Raw genomic sequence first — 20,513 nt, forward strand, 5'->3', positions numbered from 1 at the left:
ATTCACTGTAGGCCTCTGCTGAGCCACTCTGGGGTTGCAGGCTGCAGCAGCACCAGTAGGCTGCAGGGCTCCGACTGTGTCTTTAAAGGCTCTTGTCCCAATTAAGCCAGGCTCCGCCTCCGAGGCGCACAGCGCATGAAGTTTGATGTCCTGCCCGAAGTTTAGACCCGAGTAGAGGCGAAAAGTGAGGGGGCAGTGATTTGCATTACGCACGATCGTTTGTTTTAAGGATAATAGCGTGAATACTAGCCTAAAAGTCAGGCACAAAACGGCATCTGGGATTTTTTTCTCCATGTATTTTTTAGTGTCTCTTGCGTGTTTTTTTTCTTTTGGAAAGTTGGGCTAAACTTACACACAGACTACAGTGTGGAGTAGATATGCGCTTTGTTAGGTTTAGTAGAAGTATGCCCTCGAGAAACAGCAGGGGAAAGTTTTGTTTTACTGCAGACTTCGACAGCTAACACACTTTTGGGAGAGAAAAGCGCCCAACTTTCTGACGCTATTTGGAATGACTTGGGATATTTATTGATGATTACCACCGCCGTCGAGATTACCAGTTTTCTTACTGCGTAAAAAAAAGTTTGGATTGCTTTAATCCTCCTGTTTTTTTTTGTTTTTTTTTACTCTTCGTTTTTCGGACACATTTATAACTTCGCCTTCTCTCTTTGGGATAATGGATCCGAGCCAGCAGCACAACCCTCCTGCGGGACACCAGATCGTCCATGTTCGAGGGGACTCCGAGACCGACTTAGAGGCTCTTTTTAACGCCGTAATGAACCCGAAAAATACCATCCTACCCCCCTCCGTCCCCATGAGGATGAGGAAGCTGCCAGACTCCTTCTTCAAGCCGCCTGAACCCAAGTCCCACTCCAGACAAGTAAGCCCACCCTCACCCACCCCTCCAACTCTACTACTGCTGTAGTTTGTTGTGATCTGAGTCTGTTTATCCAGAGCGATTCTTAAAGATTACCACACAGTTAAATTAGGTTACAGCAATGAAACGATCAAAGTTATTAAAGGGGGGGGGGGGGTAAAGAAATTCAACTTTAAACTAGTAAAGAGGTCCATCATGCATACAGTGGCAAGATTATATTCAAATGTGGATCATTGCACGAGCAAATAGTTTATACGATTGAAAATATTTAATAGATTACTGGTGCTTTATTTTCCTATTAGTTGTAGGTTATTAGTCTACGAATAAATCAACACAGGACTTTGAAGGCCCGAGCCTATAAATTGCTCCTACTAAATGTGAAAATGTATTATGAGGTGGAAGACTCCAGCAGTCTCACTTTGTCTCTAGAGAGACCTTGAATTCATGAAATCATTATGATGGTTGATTCCGTCCTTCTTTTTTTTTTAATACTTTTTAATACTTTCCCCCAACTGTTGCCAATGAGCTCTGTGAAGTTTGGTCACGACGGCGCATGCGCCGTTTCGCAGTCGCACAGACGTGTCGGAGTATGCGCTCTTCGCACCTCCAAGGGCCAAGAAGGCATAGGACCTTGTTTTTTCTCTCTGGCTACGATTTACATCAATTTAGTCAACGTTAGGCCAGATCTTACATTTTAACACACACTATGTACAATCCTGTCCTAGTCAAAATGACGTTGGTTGCAGAAAATGCAAAAATTAACATAACAGCCCACATAGGACCTAGGGTTTAGCCATTCTTATTGATTTGCCAGTGACTGTTGATACATTCAGATTTCAGACCTCTGGTTTTCTGAATCACGTTCATAATTAAAATATCTGTCCACCCCCCCCCCCCCCCAACATAGACCAGTACGGATGCTGGGAGTGCGGGCGCTCTCACTCCCCACCATGTCCGTGCACACTCGTCCCCCGCCTCCCTCCAGTTGGGCGCTGTCTCCCCCGGCTCGCTGCCTGGCATGCCCCCACCGGGGTCCTCCCCACAGCACCTCCGACAGTCGTCTTATGAGATCCCCGATGACGTGCCCCTGCCCCCTGGGTGGGAGATGGCCAAGACCGCCTCTGGCCAGAGATACTTTCTCAAGTAAGTGCACTATCACCGCTGTCAGTCGTGTTTGTTTTCTTTCTCCTTCTCTTACCTTTCTCCTTCCCCTCTCCATCCCTAATGATTATTGTCAAATTGACATGTGTCAATCCACGTACACTCTCTGTCTGTGAACTTCAATTGCGGGTAAAACACTTTTGTCAACAGACGTGAGCATCTGCCACGCCGGGTCTACGGTGGTCAATGTACAGTACTCTTTGGGCTACTTGAACTGTAGGCTATTATCTCTGGTGACCTCTGCAAAGAGGACAGCTCTGTAGAGTTACTGGTGAATTTGGTGTTCCTTCTTCTGGGGCTCAGATTTCAGGAGAAACAATGGACCACTGTAGCCGCCCCAGACAGCAAAAGGCAGGCATGTCTGCAAAACCCATCTCCTTAAGGAGTGGATCTCTTCCACATCAAGGATCCAAAGTAAACTTTGGAGATAGCAATTCCACCAGAGGCTAGGACAGCGAGACGAGAGAACCTTCTCTCTCGTCACAGAGTTGTATCGGTAGCTTTTTTCTCTTTCTGTTTTCTGTTGTTGTTTTAGTTTTTTATGCTCTCTGATATATTTTATTCTCTGTAGTGCTGAGATGGTTGTTTTTTTCCATGTAGTGTATTGCATCATATAAACAAATTATCTCGTCCAACCATAGCCAAACTGTGGTTATTATGAAATGTTCCAGTTTTAAAAAAACGTTCCAAGTGTGTGTGAGGTTTGACATTAACCCGTCGTCCCCATTCTTATTATTGATACAAAATGTTGTCAATCTTTAAAAAAAAATCTTAAATCTTTAAAAAAAAAATCTTGACTTTCTGACCAGTGAGGGTCTGAAAAACATGATAGCCCTCAAATTTACTGGGATACAAAAAAAGAACGCTTTCAGAACCAGATGTTTTGAAGGTCTCACATCTGGAGAACATCTGTCCCATTCTTGGGGAGGTTCTTCTGAAATTGTTAAAAGGATTGGGGGTAGGAGAGGGAGAGGGAGAGGGAGAGAGAGAGAGAAAAGCGAAAAGCTATTCTCACAGACATTTCACAGGATCACTGCAAATGTTTGGAGACTGACTGATCTCATGCACTCCCAGGCAATGAGGCAATTTTATATATAAAAAAAAACATATATATATAACCCTATTATTCAATTCGAAAAATAAATCGCAGAACAATTTCAGTCGCTGTTTTATAATGTGTATCTAATGATTCTTCTTGTTGCATAATAATGACAATCATCTTTTTTTTTTGGCGATAGTCACTACATTTTGTACCGAAGACAAAACAGTCCTGCAACCACAGTATTGGTACACAAATTAAGTCCCTGCCATGCATGTTAAATGTCACAAGATTGACCAGGTGGCCGGAGACACTTGAGGGGGCTGAGGCATGTCACGACTCCCTGAGTCCCGAGTCATCACGACTCCCTTGGAGATCAGCGGATGTGTCTTATGTGTGAGGAGTCTTAGGAAAACATCCTCTATCTCAAGGGGATTCCAGACTTTTCTTACATGAGAGGAAGCACAGAGAGGAGAAGTGTCTCGTCTACTTCAGGATTAGGGATGCAACGATACCGATACTGAGAGAACCTAACCTTCTTACTTCTACTCATCATGCACTCTTCCACTAAATAATCTTCCTGGCCTATATTACTACCGACTATACTAATATGTATCTACTACTAGTATGCACTCGACACTGCAGCACCCAAGTTTCAAAACGGTTTGATGAACATTGTTACTCAGCTAGAGTTGTACCCTTCCTGCTGACTTGTCGTACAGAACTTGTAAGTCACTTTGGATAAAAGCGTCGGCTAAATGGGCTCGATACCAGGATAAAATAGTTCCCAGTACTGGAACCTGATACCAAGAGCCATGTGTAACATTTCAGAAATGAAAGCAAAAGCCACTATGATTTTTCAGCACTTAATGAATGACACATAATGTTAAGAGAGTATTCTGTACTGTTAACCCTTTCACTACCACACTACCAAATGGTTAACCCTTTCAATGAGACGATACAGAATGTTAACCCTTTCACTGCCACACGACAAAGGGTTAACCCTTTAACTACCACACTACAGAAGGTTAACCCGTTCACTACCACACTACAGACGGTTGGTAGTGAAAGGTTAACTGTCTGTAGTGTGGTAGTGAAAGGTTAACTTTCTGTAGTGTGGTAGTGAAAGGGTTAACAGTGAAACTTAATTGATTGGACTGGTACTCCATATCGGTGGTGGGAAAGGGGTAGGGCTGCACGATTTTGGGAAATAATCGAATTGCGATTTTTCTGACAGATATTGCGATTGCGATAAAAATTTGCGATTATAATAATAAATAAAAAATTAAGCAGCCCCACAGAGGTTTATTGTAAAATGCGGCTTGCATCTGGCCTACACGGTGGGTCTGTTCGGGACACAGAGCCTGAAAATGTTTCTTTTTACCTGGGAATCGATACTGGTACCCAACGGTACCTTTTTTTCTGTACTTTACTCTCTGAAGTCTAAACTTCACAACACACAATCTAAGGCTGCGGTTACACTACGGCCAGTTTTCGTTTTGTTTTCAGGGTCAGTTTCACTTTTCAGAACGCAACGTAATGGCAGGCAAGTTAGACATCGTTTTTGCCTCCTGAGCACAGTGATGTATATACATGTAGTACAATGCCAAAGCAGTAGGTGGCGATGTAGTTCAAACATGAAGGCCATTTTCAACCAATCAGAAAAGTTGAATGTGCCAATACACTTCCTGCTAAAAATCAACAATCCACCATCTTTAAATGCCTCGCGTGAGCCATTTAGCCAACGTAGCATTTATTTTTCAGCAAAGAAAGTGCAATAAAAGTGCAATAAACAAAACGGATACATTCACTGTGTTCTGCCTCTCATTTGTTGATGAAACAAAACTAACATCAACACAATTGACCACCAAGAGCGGAGTTTAGTCTCACAAAAAGATCGTCGCCGATTTTGTTAGCTCACGTGCTAACGTGATTGGGATATGCCATTATAACAGTATAACATTGTGGCTAGCAGCGAAGTTTGTTAGCTTACGTGCTAATGTGATTGGGATATGCCATTATAACAGTATAGCATTGTGGCTAGCAGCTTGGTAACGTTAATGCTAGCAGAATTAATGGATGTAAACTTTATTTAACAGATTGCAGAATGGGTACAATACGGCTCAATACAAACAATTGTTAAGGGAATGCAGACTGTTGTAGCATGGACTGGGCTCCTTATAACAATAACTTGACAACACATGGTAGCCGCAGCTACTTGGGACAGCTCTGCTGTAAACACTGGAAACCGTGCAGGTCTCTACTGCGCATGAGTGTTGAGCAACAACGGCTCCGTATCCGGCTCACACAGATTACATGGCACCTTGTCGGCGAGTTTTGGCGAGTATCCAAAACGGAAACACCTTTTCAGCGTTGCCAGTAGGACAACGCGTTTTCCTGCCAAAACAGCGTTTCTTTTAAACTTGGACAGCAAACGTAATCATTCAGCAACAAAAACGTTGCTGTATTCCCCAGTGTAACCATGGCCTAAAAGCCCTTGCCTCCCTCTCCCAAACTGTTCCTACAACAATAACAACAACTTGCAAATGAGATCTTGTATCTCAATGGGACTTCCTGGTTTAAAAAAAATAATAATTGCGATTATTTTATTTTTTTTTGCGATTTGCTCATTGCATCATTTCAAATCGCAATTTAGATTTAAAATTTATTAATCGTTCAGCCCTAGAAAGGGGCACCGGTGTGTCCTCACTTCGGGACTCTCCACACCTTTTCGTGAGGTTATGTAAATAAACCGGGGAGGGTGGCCATGTCGGGGCTACTAGTCTGCTAGCTTCTCATATTCGGCTACTAAATCTGTTATGGAACACGATGCCGCCGTCTGGTTTGTTCCGTGGGTCGCCCGTGACTCTACGGCTGCCGTGCAACACACGGCTCGACGCAGCTTTTACCTAACGCAGATCAAAGTGTGCAGAGAGAGACATACCATCTGAAATTAAAGGCAGCCTCAGCAGAGGGGCTGGAAAAGACACTCTCCTATTTAGAAACACGGGTCGTCTGACATAGGAGTGTTGTGAGGCGGGGAGGGAAAGAGAGAGAGAGAGAGAGGAGGAGGAGGGGGGGGGTCAGTCACCACTAGCCAGCAGAGCAGAGACGAGTCTCATATTTCACTCAGGTGACCGCTGTTGTCCTTTCATTCATGTATTAACCCTTGGTCAGAGGGAGTGTTTCCCTGAGCAAGTCTGTTTTTGTTTCTCTTCTCGGTAGTGTGTCTGTGTGTGTGTGTGTGTGTGCGCGCGTGCGTGAGTGTCAAGTAGTTGTTTGTTAGTTCAGCGGTGTGGAGTCATTTCCAGGGATCTGGGGTCTGACTCAGTAACTTAGTAGTCATGAATGGCTCGGTGAGTCACGGCACTGCGGTCACAACAGCGTTGTCCCACTTCCTTTTTTTTATTTTTTTTTAAGCAAGACTCTTTTTGGTATGAATGGAGCAGACGGCCGTCCGCGCTGCGACGGTGCGGTGCCTCCCGCTTTGTGTCAACGGGAGTTTAAATGGCAGCCGTGTGTCGGATTTGCTGAGGAGAGGAGGCCAAGAGAGAAACTCCGGCCCTCCCTTTGTCCCTGCGGAGAAACAGTGAACTTTATTCAGACCACAGGGCTGTTGAGACTCATGTGAGGCGTCCAAAAATAGCCAAATGGCTGAGATGGAGTTTAAAGATAGGGGTTGAGAGGGGCACGGCTTTATTTACAGCTTTACTGCTTCCTTTACAACTGAGGAAACGGTGAAGTTTTGTCCAGACTTGGGGGAGATTATCATCAAATTGGGTTCAAACGAGTGACGTCGGCGTGATTTAAGTCCCAGTATCGAAAGTGAGGGTCCCTGTTTTTTTGAGAGATTTTCTTAAATATGTCTTTTTTTTTGGTAATGGAGTTAGTAGGCATTATGCCCTCACTCCTGCTTTCGGTTTGTCTCGCCGGTTTCATGAAAAACAAAAGGCCTTAAGCAAGGAGAAGATTGGAAGAATGTCAACACAGTCTGTTGACCTTTCCTCCTCCTTTTCTTGCAGCAGTTCGCCGTGGCCTTTGATTTATAACAGCAGGGAAGTTGGGTCACCTTGCTCGGTGCCTGGGATGGGGGGCAGGGCCTGCTTGTCTCCAGGGCTGGGTCATAAACTAATGACGGTTTCTAATTTAGACACGGCAGTGAAATAGGAAGACCAATCAGTCTTTCAGGTGGCTTATTAAACGCAGCTTTTAAAACTAGTTGCTACCCCGTATGGGAAGTCGGCCTGGGTGGAGGAGTAGCCATTATCTGACCCAGCGTCCAGGTGCAGTCGTGCGGTGGCAAACATGTTTTGACTTTTCTCCCCTGGTTTTAAACGGTCTTGTCATGAACCTTTTGTTGCTGAAACCGAAATGGTGTACGTTTCAAGAAATAGCCCCCCCCCCCCCCCAGCCACCTCTTAGTTTTTATATAAATGGTGGTTCTTCTAGATAGTAACTCGACTCCTCTTCCTCTCATGGTGGTTCTAAATAGTAGCTAGACTCCTCTTCCTCTCACGGTGTAGTAATAATATACGTGTGGCCAGATTTGTTTTTGTATTTGCATTTTGCTTTTTTGACATGGGTCATGCGTTTCTTTTTCTTTTCAGCATCTTAATGTTGTGCAGTTAACTTTATGGTAGTGGAGTGACGTGCCCCTAGGTAACAATGAGCACTAAACAGACTAATCTGTCCTGTTCTTAAAGGAGGTCTCTTGACTTCTGCCTAATATAACAGATGTTCAGGAAGCCACAAATAGAAGCTATACATTGACTTTAAGCTAGTTGTCAAAGGCGTGTTTATTGGGAGCCTATGTACTGTTGAGACGTGCATTCAGTGGGTTAAGGCCTATTTGAGACACTGCTATGGTCACTGAGTTTATGTTCATGTCTGTGGTTCACAATAGTACAAGTTGAGATGCAAAACTAAACACGCTTATGTTTGTTTTTGTCTGTTGGTGTTAGCCGTTTTATCTAGCGATTTCTCATGAGGTGACACGAATAGCCTACTTGTGCACTTGCACATGTTTGATGTCAGTCTTTTATAGGCCGAGAAGTGGTTTTTATTTCGTACCGTTTTCCCGACGAGTTAAAGCGCTAAACTTGGACCCAGCTGATGAAACTGAAGTGGTCGACCACCTGGCCTCTGCCTCGCCGAGCCGTCCTCCATTTGCAGCACGTTTGTGTGAAATCTCTCCTTATGCGAGCAGTGTCCATGTTGAGTTACATCAGCGTCGATCTATACAAACACCACAGTCATAAAAAAAAAAGTCAACAGTTTAACATTAGGACAGAAGTTGCCATAGTGCTTCACACGCCTGTTTATGCAATAAAACCAGAACTGGTAACAGGACTTTCTCTCTCTCTAGCTCTCTCTCTCTCTGTAAACTTAAGATTAAGACTTACCTCGCATATGGGGGGGGGGGTAGGGTAAGCCCGTGTGAAGCCTTCATTTGGAGCAACTTTGTGTTTGTCAAACTTTTGGGTTTATTGACCACACACAGACAAGCCCCTTCCTGTTCCATTGGTCCCCTGTCAGCTCAGTACACAAATGGGACTGTGAGAAAGTCGAGGCCTGTGTGTTTACCAAAGTCTTGATGTAACACCTCCACTCCAGACATCAATGGCTGCACTGTCGCAGAGGGCATCTCCACAGAGATGTTGCATCTTCATGTCTTCTTTACTCCCGGAATGGATGTGCTCAACTGGGAGTTCAGACTATTTTTTTTTGTGCCAAAACTACTACTTTCCAAAACCACTCACTCGGCACCTTCGCGGGAGCGGGGTTACACTTTTGATTAAGAGTTTAAAAGAGAATCAGTATTTTGTAAGATGTGGATGGAGTGTTTTTTCTTTTGAAGGTGATAGATAGTGCCTCTCAGTGAAGAGTAGTTGTGTAGTTTTAGGAAAGGAAATTTTAACCTTTTTGGAAAAAAGAAAAACAAAGTCTCTATCTTTGAGTAACTTGTGATTTAAAGTGTTTAGGGGAAAAACTGGATCCTTCAAACACTTTCCTTTAAGCTGGAAAGGAGCTGTTGACCGTCACCTGTGGTCTCCTACTCCCACCATATTTCCATTACAAAGTGGTATCTTATGTTTATCGTTGGTTCGGTTTGTTTCGAAAGGCTAGTTTTCTGTATACGTGATGAGATATGCAATAACTCTTTTAAGTATTTAATATAGATGGAGTCTTTATATTTATAGATGGTGCAAGTCTTTATATTTATAGATGGTGCAAGTCTTTATATTTATAGATAGTACAAGTCTTTTTCTATCTTAAAAGCATTTAGAAGTTTATCGTTGAAACTAAAGTTTTGCGAGGGGAGTTACTTGATCATGTAACAATGTGAATAAAAGTTTCCCCAATCTCCAGACAAAAATATTGCATAAAACGGAATATAGATTCCATGTTGACAGAAGGTTTCATCTTTAAACGGCAACGGCACAATCTAAATGCAACGTAACATGAACAACATGGCGGAAATGGCCCATGAATGTAGCAGAAATGTGAGACGAGTTCCTGAGCCTGCAGGAACTGGCTATGGAACCCATCTTAAGAATTAGTTACTTCGTTAGTAAGTACGGTGATAGGAAGAGCCCCCCCCCCCCCCTTCAAAGGGAAACTTAAATCCACAATAGGGTCACAGAGGTTGGCCCAATAATAATCTCTCTTGATGATGTCCTGCTGACTGAGAGGCAGCCAGGCATCCTGGGCCATCTTTTTAGAGAGCGGAGGTGGCCCGTCCTGCTCCCGAGATCCTCTGATCTGATCCCACCTCCTCCTCCCTCTGTGCACTTCTTCTTCTTCTTCTTCTTCTTCTTCTTCTTCTTCTTCTTCTTCTTCTTCCTCTTCCTCTTCCTCTTCCTCTTCCTCCGGTCGCCGGCACCCACCACCTCCCAGCGACCAGCCCAGATACACTCCCTGGGTGGAGCTCCTGCGGGCCACAGGTCCCATTTAGAACATGAGACCAAATCTCAGCTGTGAGGCGTGTTTCCACCGTATAGCTGGGCTGCTCTGCTCCTATTTGCGGCAGTGGAGGGGGAGAAAAACATGGGCATCTCCACATCTGGCCTGCAAGAGACTGGGATGAGTTTTTCTAGTGTAAACGGGTAGGGTCTGGTATTGAATCCGGTTTTGTCCTGCCACTCGAGGCGGGTGAAGCCGGAGTCTACCTGCGCAACAGTGATGATCTCTCTTTTCTCTATGGTGCCCGGTGTGCAGAAGCAGGGAGGACTGTTTGTTTGCTCTGATTTGTCAGCTGAGTTAAAAAAAAATCACCAAGTGAGTTCTTCACGTCAAGCCAGTCGGATTCCAGTGAAGATGTACAACCTATATATATATATATATATATATATACTGTATATATGTAAATCTGCAAAGAAAAGTAAACATTTGGATTTTTATTACAATTGTGTTGATGAGTTACAAATTGGGGGGAGGTTGAGTTGATTTATGCAGAACTGTAAATAAAGCAAAGACGATGAGTTTTGGCCCCCCTGCCACAGATAGGTGCCAAGTCATTTAAGTGAAGTCAGGTTTAGCCTTCATGTGAAGGAGCCTGGCCACCCCCAGCATGTGACATTATAAATAACACTGGCACAATAAACACTGCCTTGATAATTGGGCCATCAGTCAAAAGAGATGTGGAGTGGCTGGGTGGATCCGGAGTCCCACTCTATGCTTTCCTAACCCACAGGCCACCGCGATGACAGCTGCCCCGGTTGGAAATGCGAAAACCAAGCCCTGTGCTCGAGGCACCAGATCCGGCTTGGTCACGGTTCAGTGTCCCGGAGTCTCGGTGCACCAGAAGCCGTTCCCTCGCTGGCGGCACTGCTTGGCCATTTTTTACTGTGTAGGGTCTTGTCTGTTGAAAGACCTAATGACGGGGATTAGGGCTATAGTCAGCGCCTAAATGGTCCTGAGAGCACTGACACATAAACTGGACCATAACCAGTTCACTCGGTGTCCACTGCCCTGGGGGGGGGGGGGGGGGGGAGAAGGGCTGCCCCTTTTTTTTTTAACGGCTGTGTTAATTTGAAGGACATTTTCGTAAGGGTCACTCACAGCAATGGTCTGCTCACCATCCAGTTCTCAGGGTATCAATAACACTACAGTGAAACGCCATAGCCATGGTAGCCGTCGCCAGTCTCAGAAGTTACTGTGACATTGGTAGATGTTTTGTAGATGCAAGTGCTGGGTATCGCTACTAGCCATCGCAGGTTTAAGTTAGGCAGCATGAATGAATGATCTTTTACTCTTAAAACCTGCTTATGAGTGACCGGCGCCTGGTAACTCATTTACCCAATTCACTTTGAGTTCCCTCCGAGCTCCACAACTCAACTCTGAGTACAGTGTGTGGACTGCGTATAGCTCACCTGGAAGCTTTTAGGTACGTCTCATCACCCCAATTCCCCAGGTTTTGATGGTGGTAATAATAAAATAAAATAAATTCTTTACTCACCCCCCCCCCTCTCTCTTCTTTGGTCTGGGATTATAGAGAGGTTATCGTGTTAAATATCTCATTTCATTTTAGCTAAAAGAAGCCCAACATTGCTGTCCAAGTTAGAGTATTAATGTGCAGCACTCTACTGCGCTGGCTCACTTTTGACTTCTAGATGTTTCCACTTCCAACGTGCCCAGTGCTCCAGTAGCTATATCCCTGCTCCACGTCGCACGCCCGTAGTCCATAAGACCACCACGGTTGATTCCAAGACCAGGTCCAGTTTGAGTCGACAGCAAGTACAAAGGAGGGTCGACGGCAGGTCAAGGCCAGGTCCTATTCCTGACAAACACCAAAATGAGGAATAAGTAGCGTGTCTCTGTGTGTGTGTTATATATATATATATATATATATATATATATATATCATATCAGAAGGAGAATGTTCAAAAGATGCTCAACATTCCATATCAGCGGAGCCAAAACTAAGCCTTCATTGTGGAGTGAAGGCAGCCAATCGTGTTATTCCAGAGCAGGACGAGAAGAAAACGTTCTTTCACGTCCCCATGTCAAAATGGACACGAGACCCAGACGAGTCCCAAGTCCAAAATGAGCTTTGAGAGACGACCCCAAGTCAAACCAAGATGACTAAAAAAAAACAAAAGAATGGAGTCTGGACTAATGCAGTGAGTGACGGATACATATCTGTACTTTCATCTTTTGCTGAACGAAGCACTACTTTCGCTCCCCTCTCCATAAAATGTATTTATGTGCGGCGCTCTACTGCGTCGGTTCACCCCGAGGTTCCATATATTTCCACCCCTGCGCCGCCCTGCGCTCCAATAGCAATATTTCTGCTCTATCTGTGTACCAGGACGTGCGGCCCTCTCGCTTACGTTTTTAAAAACCCTCGCCTCTCCCCCTTGTCCCGGCGCAAGCTAGCCCAACTCTCCCAGCCCCATTCTCTCCTCCCCTCTATTATAAATGTCATAGTTTCCACAGTGGGGAAGAGGAGAGGGGGGGCAGGGGGGGGGGGGGGGGGGGGAGTGTAACAGGACCACAGCAACTCATGCAGCCAATGGAGTTCTGAGGGATTGCTTCCGTACTTGTTTTTTTCTCTCTCTCTCTCTCTCTCTCTCTCTCTCACTGTTGTCGTCTCTCTCTCCGCCCCCCTGTGACCCTTCTCAAGGGGCCCCTTCAGTCTGAGCAGAGTTGGAGCTATTTTGCTTGGTTTGTGGTGTGTGTGTGTGTGTGTGTGTCGGGTCGGTCGGGGGGAGGGGTTGGTGGGGGATTTGGCAGCTCCTTTGATCAGTAAAGCATAAACAAGAGGGGGCTTCAAAATGGGTTGCTTTGTGTAGGGGGAGGAGTGCTGAGTCAGGCCCTCTCTCTCTCTCTCTCTCCTCTCTGGGTTGGGACAGAGAGCAGACAGGCAGGCTGTGGGATTACCACAGAGGCCAAGAGAAACTCTGAATCTCACACTTTGCTCCAGCTGCTGCAGAATATGGGCTAAATGGCACTTTTGGGTCACATGATCTGTAAAGGATATTGTGCAGTTTGCGCGTCTGCAAAAGAGCGTGTTTATTCTGTGGCACACAAGTTATAGATTCGCTGACAGGTTATCACGCCTCTGTGAATAACTGATTTGAATTCTGTTGTCTTTTTGTGTGTGTGTGTGTGTGTGTATTGGAATAATTACACGTCTTGAAATAAATTAATCACTTTTGTGACACGTTGCATAATCGGGCGTCTTGAGTACTGTAGCCACGTGAAAGCGAGGGTCTCTTAAAAAAAACTAAAAAAAAACACACACGCACAACAAAAACAAAAAAACACCAACCAAGTGAATAGTGGTGTTTTTGGGGTCGTAGCTCAGTCTGAGTCTTTGTGAAGCAGGTGAAAGCTTTGTAAATGTGGCGCCACATTGTTAAAGCCCCTGACACTCCATGGTGTCCGAGCTGCTTCCAGGAAAGAAGAAAAAAAGACCCCCTGCGTTGAGGCCTGGGACTGACCCCCCCCCCCCCCCCCCCCACTCAATAGACAAGGTCCCGCTCGGGAGAGTAAGGTTTCCTGTATTACCTTTCCATCTTAATCAAGCAACAAGTACCAACAAAACACTAATTATCAATGCCCTCACAGAATGCAAGACAATGTGGCAACCCCCTCCCCCTTCCCCCCCTGGCAAAGACCAGCCATAATAGATGGAGCGACCAGTGTTTTTGATGTTCTCACAGTTGTTTTGTGACCAGTCATGTTTATTTTTATGCAGTCTGCTTAAGTTTTTTTGTTTAGTACTTTTAATCTTTTTATTTTCAATGTTTTACCTTTTCATTCAATTAATTGCACTTTCTTTTCATACTTGAAAAAAAGCTTCTTGACAAAGCCAGTTTTTTTTTTATTTTTTATTTACACATTCTTGTATACATTGAATTCTGTTCAACGGTCTGTATCCAAACAAGACAAAATCTGGGAATTCCACGTCCTGTAGAAGAAAGCTATGTGTTTGCTGCCGTTGGTGTATTCATTCATAATGTCATCTGGAGCGCAGGCTACATGGATGGAGACGGGCATAATCAATGTAGATATGATACAGAATGAGTATGCCATGAAGCAAGACCCGTTGGTTGTACTTGTCCATTAAAATCACCTGTAATGTTGCCATGTGTATCACAGCTTTTACACAGCCTCTTCTGATATCAAATGTGGCCAGAGGTAGGCGTGTCCTGATACCCATACCAGTATTGGTATCTGGTCCGATACTGTGCCCTTTATACTTGTAAAACTACTCCGATACTACAGTGCCATGTTTGTTTAGGAAAACACTAAATTGAATGTTGTATATTTCTATGATTTTACATTATTTTTACTTAGAATGTCGGCAACAACGTCATGTTAGTCAGTAAGTGAGGAATAACATAAAACATGTTTTCAAAGTAATTTTTAAAACTGTAATGGCGTTATTAATGAATCATATCGGTACTCTGTATCAGCAAGTACACAATGTAAGTACTTGTACTTGGTCTGAAAAGAAGTGGTCTCCGGACATCCCTGGTCAGAGGTAGATTTAATGTGTTTGTTCATATGTTTGTTGAAACTGCTCAGAGTTATTAGTTTCCCACGTGACTTGATTTTCTTTTACCTTTCTAATATTGATTCTGGATATGAATAAACGCATGGTCATTGTTGTCTGACCATGTGTATATATATAGTCATATCAATTCATTCATATCATATAAACAAATGGCACACTAGTCCTGTGTGAAAGGGTAGACCATGGCACTACCACTGCTAGGGTTAAGGGATCGTATGCACATTATGTACGGCTGACCCGAATACTACGAAGCTTCAGTCGCTCCCATGGTAATCAATGTCAAAATCACCATACAAATGCTTTGTTTTCTTATTTATTTATTAAAAAAAAAACGGGAAGATTGGTAGCTTTTGATTATTCATTAGTCAATTATTACCACTGAAGCTTGGAAGCTCCGGGGACCAGCCCCACAGCGATGGTATCACGAGGTACGTGTTGACTTATATCTCCCTCTTGTCTGCTCTCTCCTCAGCCACCTCGACCAGTCCACCACCTGGCAGGACCCTCGCAAGGCGCTCCTCCAGATGAACCAAGCGGCGCCCACCAGCCCTCCGCCAGTGCAGCAGCAGCAGAACATCATGAATCCAGCCAGCGGTGGGTAAACCACCCCGAACGCCTGTTCGCCTATATGACTAGCTAAAGGCCCAATCCGTGATCCAAAAACTTGGGCAGCCCCATTCAAAATGGAAAAGAATGGAGACTTATTTTCATTATCTAATTGATCGTCTGAGCTCTTGATTTGAGGACTACCGGTAGACGAGTTGCATAAGAGTTTTAAATAGTTTTTGCTGTGTTTTGGGGCTGTGATAGGTTTGTTTATGTTGGTAATGTTTGTAGACATTGGAGTATAACAGACCTATTTAGATTTATGATGGGGGGCGGAGTTTCGAAATAGCATACGTACCATCTGCATATCAAGCGCTTTCAGTATGTATGTGAATGTAACCCTTAATGTATATATGGTCGTCAACAAAAATAAATCCGGGAGTGGGCCTTTTTAAAGACTAGTGACATATGTCAGAATGTGTCCCAGCATTTAAACTTGCGATTATTCTATACCGATACACCGTGATTTCTTGATATGTGTCTTAAACTATTGGATTTTGGACTTTTTTATTTTTATTTTTTAATTTTTTTGACTCGACGTTACAGCAAAGAAGTCAAGAGCGTTTCTAGTTGTTACTTGTCACCGGGGCTCGGTGAGTCTCAGCTCTGTCCAAGCAGGTGGAATTTGCCCTGAGGTGGGGTTAGAGAGAGAGAGAGACAGAACGTGACTAGTCCTGTCCCACATGTTTGGGAGCTCCCCGATTGGCCGCTCAGTTTATAGTTACCGTGCTTCTACAGTACACTCTCAGCCAATCACCGCTCTTACCTGGCTTCTCACGAGGTCGGGAAGAAGTCGATCTCTTTCTCTCGTCCTGTTTATCGATAGGCAGGCTTATCCGTTTTCAGAGGGAAAAATAACACAAAAACGATGTGTTTTAAATAACTGAAATGTGAAAAGCGATGAGCTTTTACTCGCCCGTGGACATGCCTTTCACCCGTACAGATTTCTGATGCATGTGTATGATAATGATACGCATACTATAATACCAATATTAATAATGATAATCTTGCATAAACACCACGCATCCAGCTTCAGGTTTGTTTATAGCTAAGTCCCATGTCATATTGCTCTAATTTCCTCATCTGTTCAATATCACTCCGTGATTCAGCGCTGTTTCCCAGAAACTGGGTCTTCCAGAGCAGTGAGTGTACTAGCCGAGTCTCCCCCACAGCCTGACCTTTGCCTGGCCTCCCTCAGGTCCTCTTCCCGACGGCTGGGAACAAGCCATTACCTCAGAGGGGAAATTTACTACATCAACCACAAGAATAAGACCACCTCCTGGCTGGATCCGCGACTTGACCCGCGCTTCGGTGAGCTCAACACCGAACACACAAGTGAATCGCTACAGATTAATCGACTAAAACACTCTAGTTTTAGGACATTGATAGTGTTATGTCACATGTCGATATTAATGAAAGCTGCACCGTGTAATTGGGGACGGTGGGGGTTAACCTCTGGAAAGTCCAAATTGAAGTATTGGAATAGATGAAGTGTCTAAAAAGGTGGAACTAGAACGCTGTTTTAAAGCTAGAATGATCTGTGTGGCTGCAGTGTTCCTGTCCTCCCAGACACCATTACCAGAGAAGCATCTTCTGAGCACGGTGTTGGTTCACTTTGTTTTTCAAGAGGTTATTTCTTTGGATTTGTGTCGTTTTTAGAAGCTAATTTAGAGCAATTTGTAACTTAATTATCGTAGAGGTAATTAATTTCTTCCCAAAACTGCACAATGCAGCTTTAATATATATATATTTCTAATAAATTTTTCATATTTCCCAAATTCAGTCTTTGGTGTTCAACAGCTATGTCGTTGCACTAAGTGTGAATGCTCTGGAAGCGTTGCATAATTGCTTAATTATCTAAAAAGCAATTCACCTTTTTTTACCAATACTGAGCCGTCACCGATACGTTGGCTAACTCCCACACAAAACACGCATCACTGCAACCATTGCGAAATTACACTACACGGTGTAGCAGTGACTAATCGGGCCGTGTCTTCTTAAAAAACCATGTCAGTATCATCCATCTACCCATATCCTCAACACTCGTGGGAGTAGAAAGTAGAAAAACACTGGGGAGTAGAAAGAAGGAAGAAAAAAAAAAAAACAGCAACAAACCCAGCTTAAACCAACTTGTTAGCCATTTTATTACAGCAGCAGCTAAAGTTGCCCCGTTAATCCCCCCAGGCTAAGTTAGTGCTCGCTGGTTGCTGGTTGCAAGTAGCACCAGACCCAGGTAACATGTGGTGAGAGTTGTCTCTGGCCATGGGAATGAGCTAATCCCTCTGTGTGCCAGGAAGGCTTACACACCGAGATGAAGGTTTCTGTTTATGTCATTGTGACTCATTTACGCTTGAGGTGCCGTCGGTTCATTACAGCACCGCTCCCCAGGGAAGCTCAACCCCGCTCACAAAGGCAACATGTGTGAACAAGCGCCCGCCCTGTTATCTTGTTTAATTTTAGCAGTATTGTTACCAAGCCAGGACACTTAAAAAAGAAAAAAGAAGAAGAAAAAAAAGAGCAGATCTGTGCAAGTAAATGCGCGCCCCACTCTGAGGCTGTGGGGCGGAGTAGTGTAAAAGAGAGAGAGGGGAGAGGGGCAGCTGGGAAGAGGAGGCGGCTCTGATGGGTTAAGCTCTTTGAAGATTTAGAAGTCTTGAACACACAGGCCTGGTGGGCCTGTGTGTGTGCGGGTAAGAGAGGGGGAGAATGTTAACCCATTCTCTGCCATTTCCCATTTTGTCAGACATTAACTGTCCAATATTTGTATACATAATACTTTTTTTTGTCATTTTACCTAATGGCTCTCCCCCCCCCCCCCCCCTCCCCGTACCTGTTGATCTAATTAGTAAGGCCCCTCAATGTAGTACACTTGCGCTACGTTACTCGATGTTCCGCGTAGTACGACTATGCGCAGTGAAAGTGGAACTTTCTCTTGGCAAGAATTCCTCAACTCAAAAACCTCCTTCCTGCTTGCGAGACTGTTGTGATTCCAAGAGCTCCCTACACCACTTCTACGTTGTGTCTCTCTCCAATCATAACCCAGCTGCTTCGATAATGGAGGCTAATTTGAGCTCTGAGAAGAAAAGCAGCGGAGCACCTTTAACGGAGGGGTTGCTGCCGGCTGGCTCTCCCCCCTGCGTGAGGCCCTGCGCAGGCACGGCCCCATTCTGCCTCCGCTCCAGACAGACTTGAATCTGTGCCAGGCCTCTTTATTCTGTGGTCCAACTCTTAATCTGTTCCAGACCTTCTCAGTCAAAGAAGTCCAATGTGAGAGGGGGAGGGGGGGGGGGGGGCTGTGCAGGCAGAGGCGAGAGAGGGGGGGGGGGGGGGGGTGGAACAGAGGGGAAAGGCCGACGGGATAAGCATTGCATCCCATCCAGGGAGGTGGTGAGCGGGGGAACAAGCCATAGCTGCCCTGGAGCTCCGTTCAAAAAGAGGAGGGCCGGCCTGTGTGGGGTATACTGCAGACCTTCATCCACACTTGAAGCACTGGAAGGAGATGCCTCTTTTTAAGTCGATGAACTGACTAATCTGGTCGGCTCGGTCTTAGTCGTCGACCCAAGACTTTGTTAGTAATTTTTTTATGTTTTTCTTTTCCACGCTGACTTATTTCCTGAGCGCATCTCTGGCTAGAACTAGGTTTAAAGAGGTCCTTCTGCACGATTTGCGTGTGGGGGAGGGTGAAACACAATTTGTCGGATTTAATCGATAAGTCGAGAAAGTCGTTATTTTACTATTCATCAGGATGTCTTCAGTCGAGGGCCCTAAATATATCGACGTGCACATGAGAGATGGGAGGCGGTTGTTGTCGATTCCTCTGTTGTGGATATTGAGATGTGTCTGTTGAGATGTGTCTGTTGTTGTGGACGTTGAGACGTGTCTGTTGAGACGTGTCTGTTGAGATGTGTCTGTTGTTGTGGACGTTGAGACGTGTCTGTTGAGACGTGTCTGTTGTGGACATTGAGACGTGTCTGTTCTCTGTTGTGGACGTTGAGACGTGTCTGTTGAGATGTGTCTGTTGTGGCCGTTGAGATGTGTCTGTTGTGGACGTTGAGACGTGTCTGTTGAGATGTGTCTGTTGTGGCCGTTGAGATGTGTCTGTTGTGGACGTTGAGACGTGTCTGTTGAGATGTGTCTGTTGTGGCCGTTGAGATGTGTCTGTTGTGGACGTTGAGATGTGTCTGTTGTGGACGTTGAGACGTGTCTGTTGAGATGTGTCTGTTGTGGACGTTGAGATGTGTCTGTTGTGGCCGTTGAGACGTGTCTGTTGTGGCCATTGAGAGGCGTCTGTTGTGGCCGTTGAGACGTGTCTGTTGTGGACGTTGAGAGGCGTCTGTTGTGGACGTTGAGATGTGGATGTTGAGCCATGTCTGAAGCCTCCATGCAGGAGCCTGTCGAACCTCAGCGCTATCCGTCATGTGACGTTGTTGTTCTGCCCGCGCTGCCGTAGCACTTGAGCGGAGAAGTTGGCACCTTGTTGGCGCTGAATGACGTCACACTCGTGAAGTACTCATCTTTTCCAGAGGCGCGTGGAGAAGCCGGCGGCGTGGCAGTTTACCAGACCCCCCGAGCGCTTCCCACGGGGCCGAGAAGAAGAGAAGATTGGCAAACGCATTGTTTTTATTATTTTAGTTTTTTTTTCTATTATATTTATATTACGACCCGATTCGAAAAGGCTCATAATTTCATCGATAAAAGTCATTCTTGTTTTAGTTTTTTTGAGAACGAGAAAACCCCCCCTAGTTTCCATTCCCGGTTCCTCTTTGTGTGGTCGAATGTCTCTCGCCCCACTCTGTTGATAAACAACGTTGCCTGATTCACTTCAAAGTCTGCGAGTGAAACCCCAGAGTGCTTTGACCCCCCGGCAGCCCTCGCCAGGATACGTCATGATAACAATAGTTTATATCGCCTCCCTAGTATTTCGCCACTCGTATCTCTTAGACGACAAACACAACCGTCTACTAAGAGGCCTTTCTTTTCAAAACGTGTTCAATTGACAGAGGACAAATATTTACAGAGGCTTTAAAGGTGCTGTGCCCTGGCCATATATCCAGCACTATATGCCAGTGCTGGCACGCCCTCTGCTCTGCCCTGCCCTGCCCCAGGAGTTTCCTCTGTTGTAACGCGGCCTGCCAGTGTGATGTCCTTCTGACACAGGCCTCGTGTTGCCTGGCTCGGCGAGCGTCGAGAAGACAAAAGGCAGACGGCATTAACTTGTCGGCCCTTATCTCACCCAGGCTGACCACCCTATCGCCACCCTCGCACGGGCCCCACCCCCACCCCCGCGGTCCTGCCCTGCCCTGCCTTCC

At 45.2% G+C, this 20,513-nt stretch overlaps 1 protein-coding gene across 1 annotated transcript in view; it reads left to right on the forward strand.

The window, feature by feature from the left end:
- Positions 1-183: 183 nt before the first annotated feature.
- yap1 (Yes1 associated transcriptional regulator) overlaps positions 184-20,513 on the forward strand; it is a 28,473-nt gene continuing 8,143 nt past the window's right edge. Inside the window, 5 exon segments of the mRNA XM_084332532.1 lie at positions 184-877; positions 1,782-2,017; positions 15,071-15,192; positions 16,403-16,437; positions 16,443-16,515. Coding sequence (XP_084188658.1) covers positions 674-877; positions 1,782-2,017; positions 15,071-15,192; positions 16,403-16,437; positions 16,443-16,515 — 670 coding nt within the window. The 5' untranslated portion in view covers positions 184-673.

The sequence above is a fragment of the Notolepis coatsorum genome (assembly GCF_963971535.1).
Source record: "Notolepis coatsorum genome assembly, chromosome: 1".
NCBI classification, from domain to species: Eukaryota; Metazoa; Chordata; class Actinopteri; order Aulopiformes; family Paralepididae; genus Notolepis; species Notolepis coatsorum.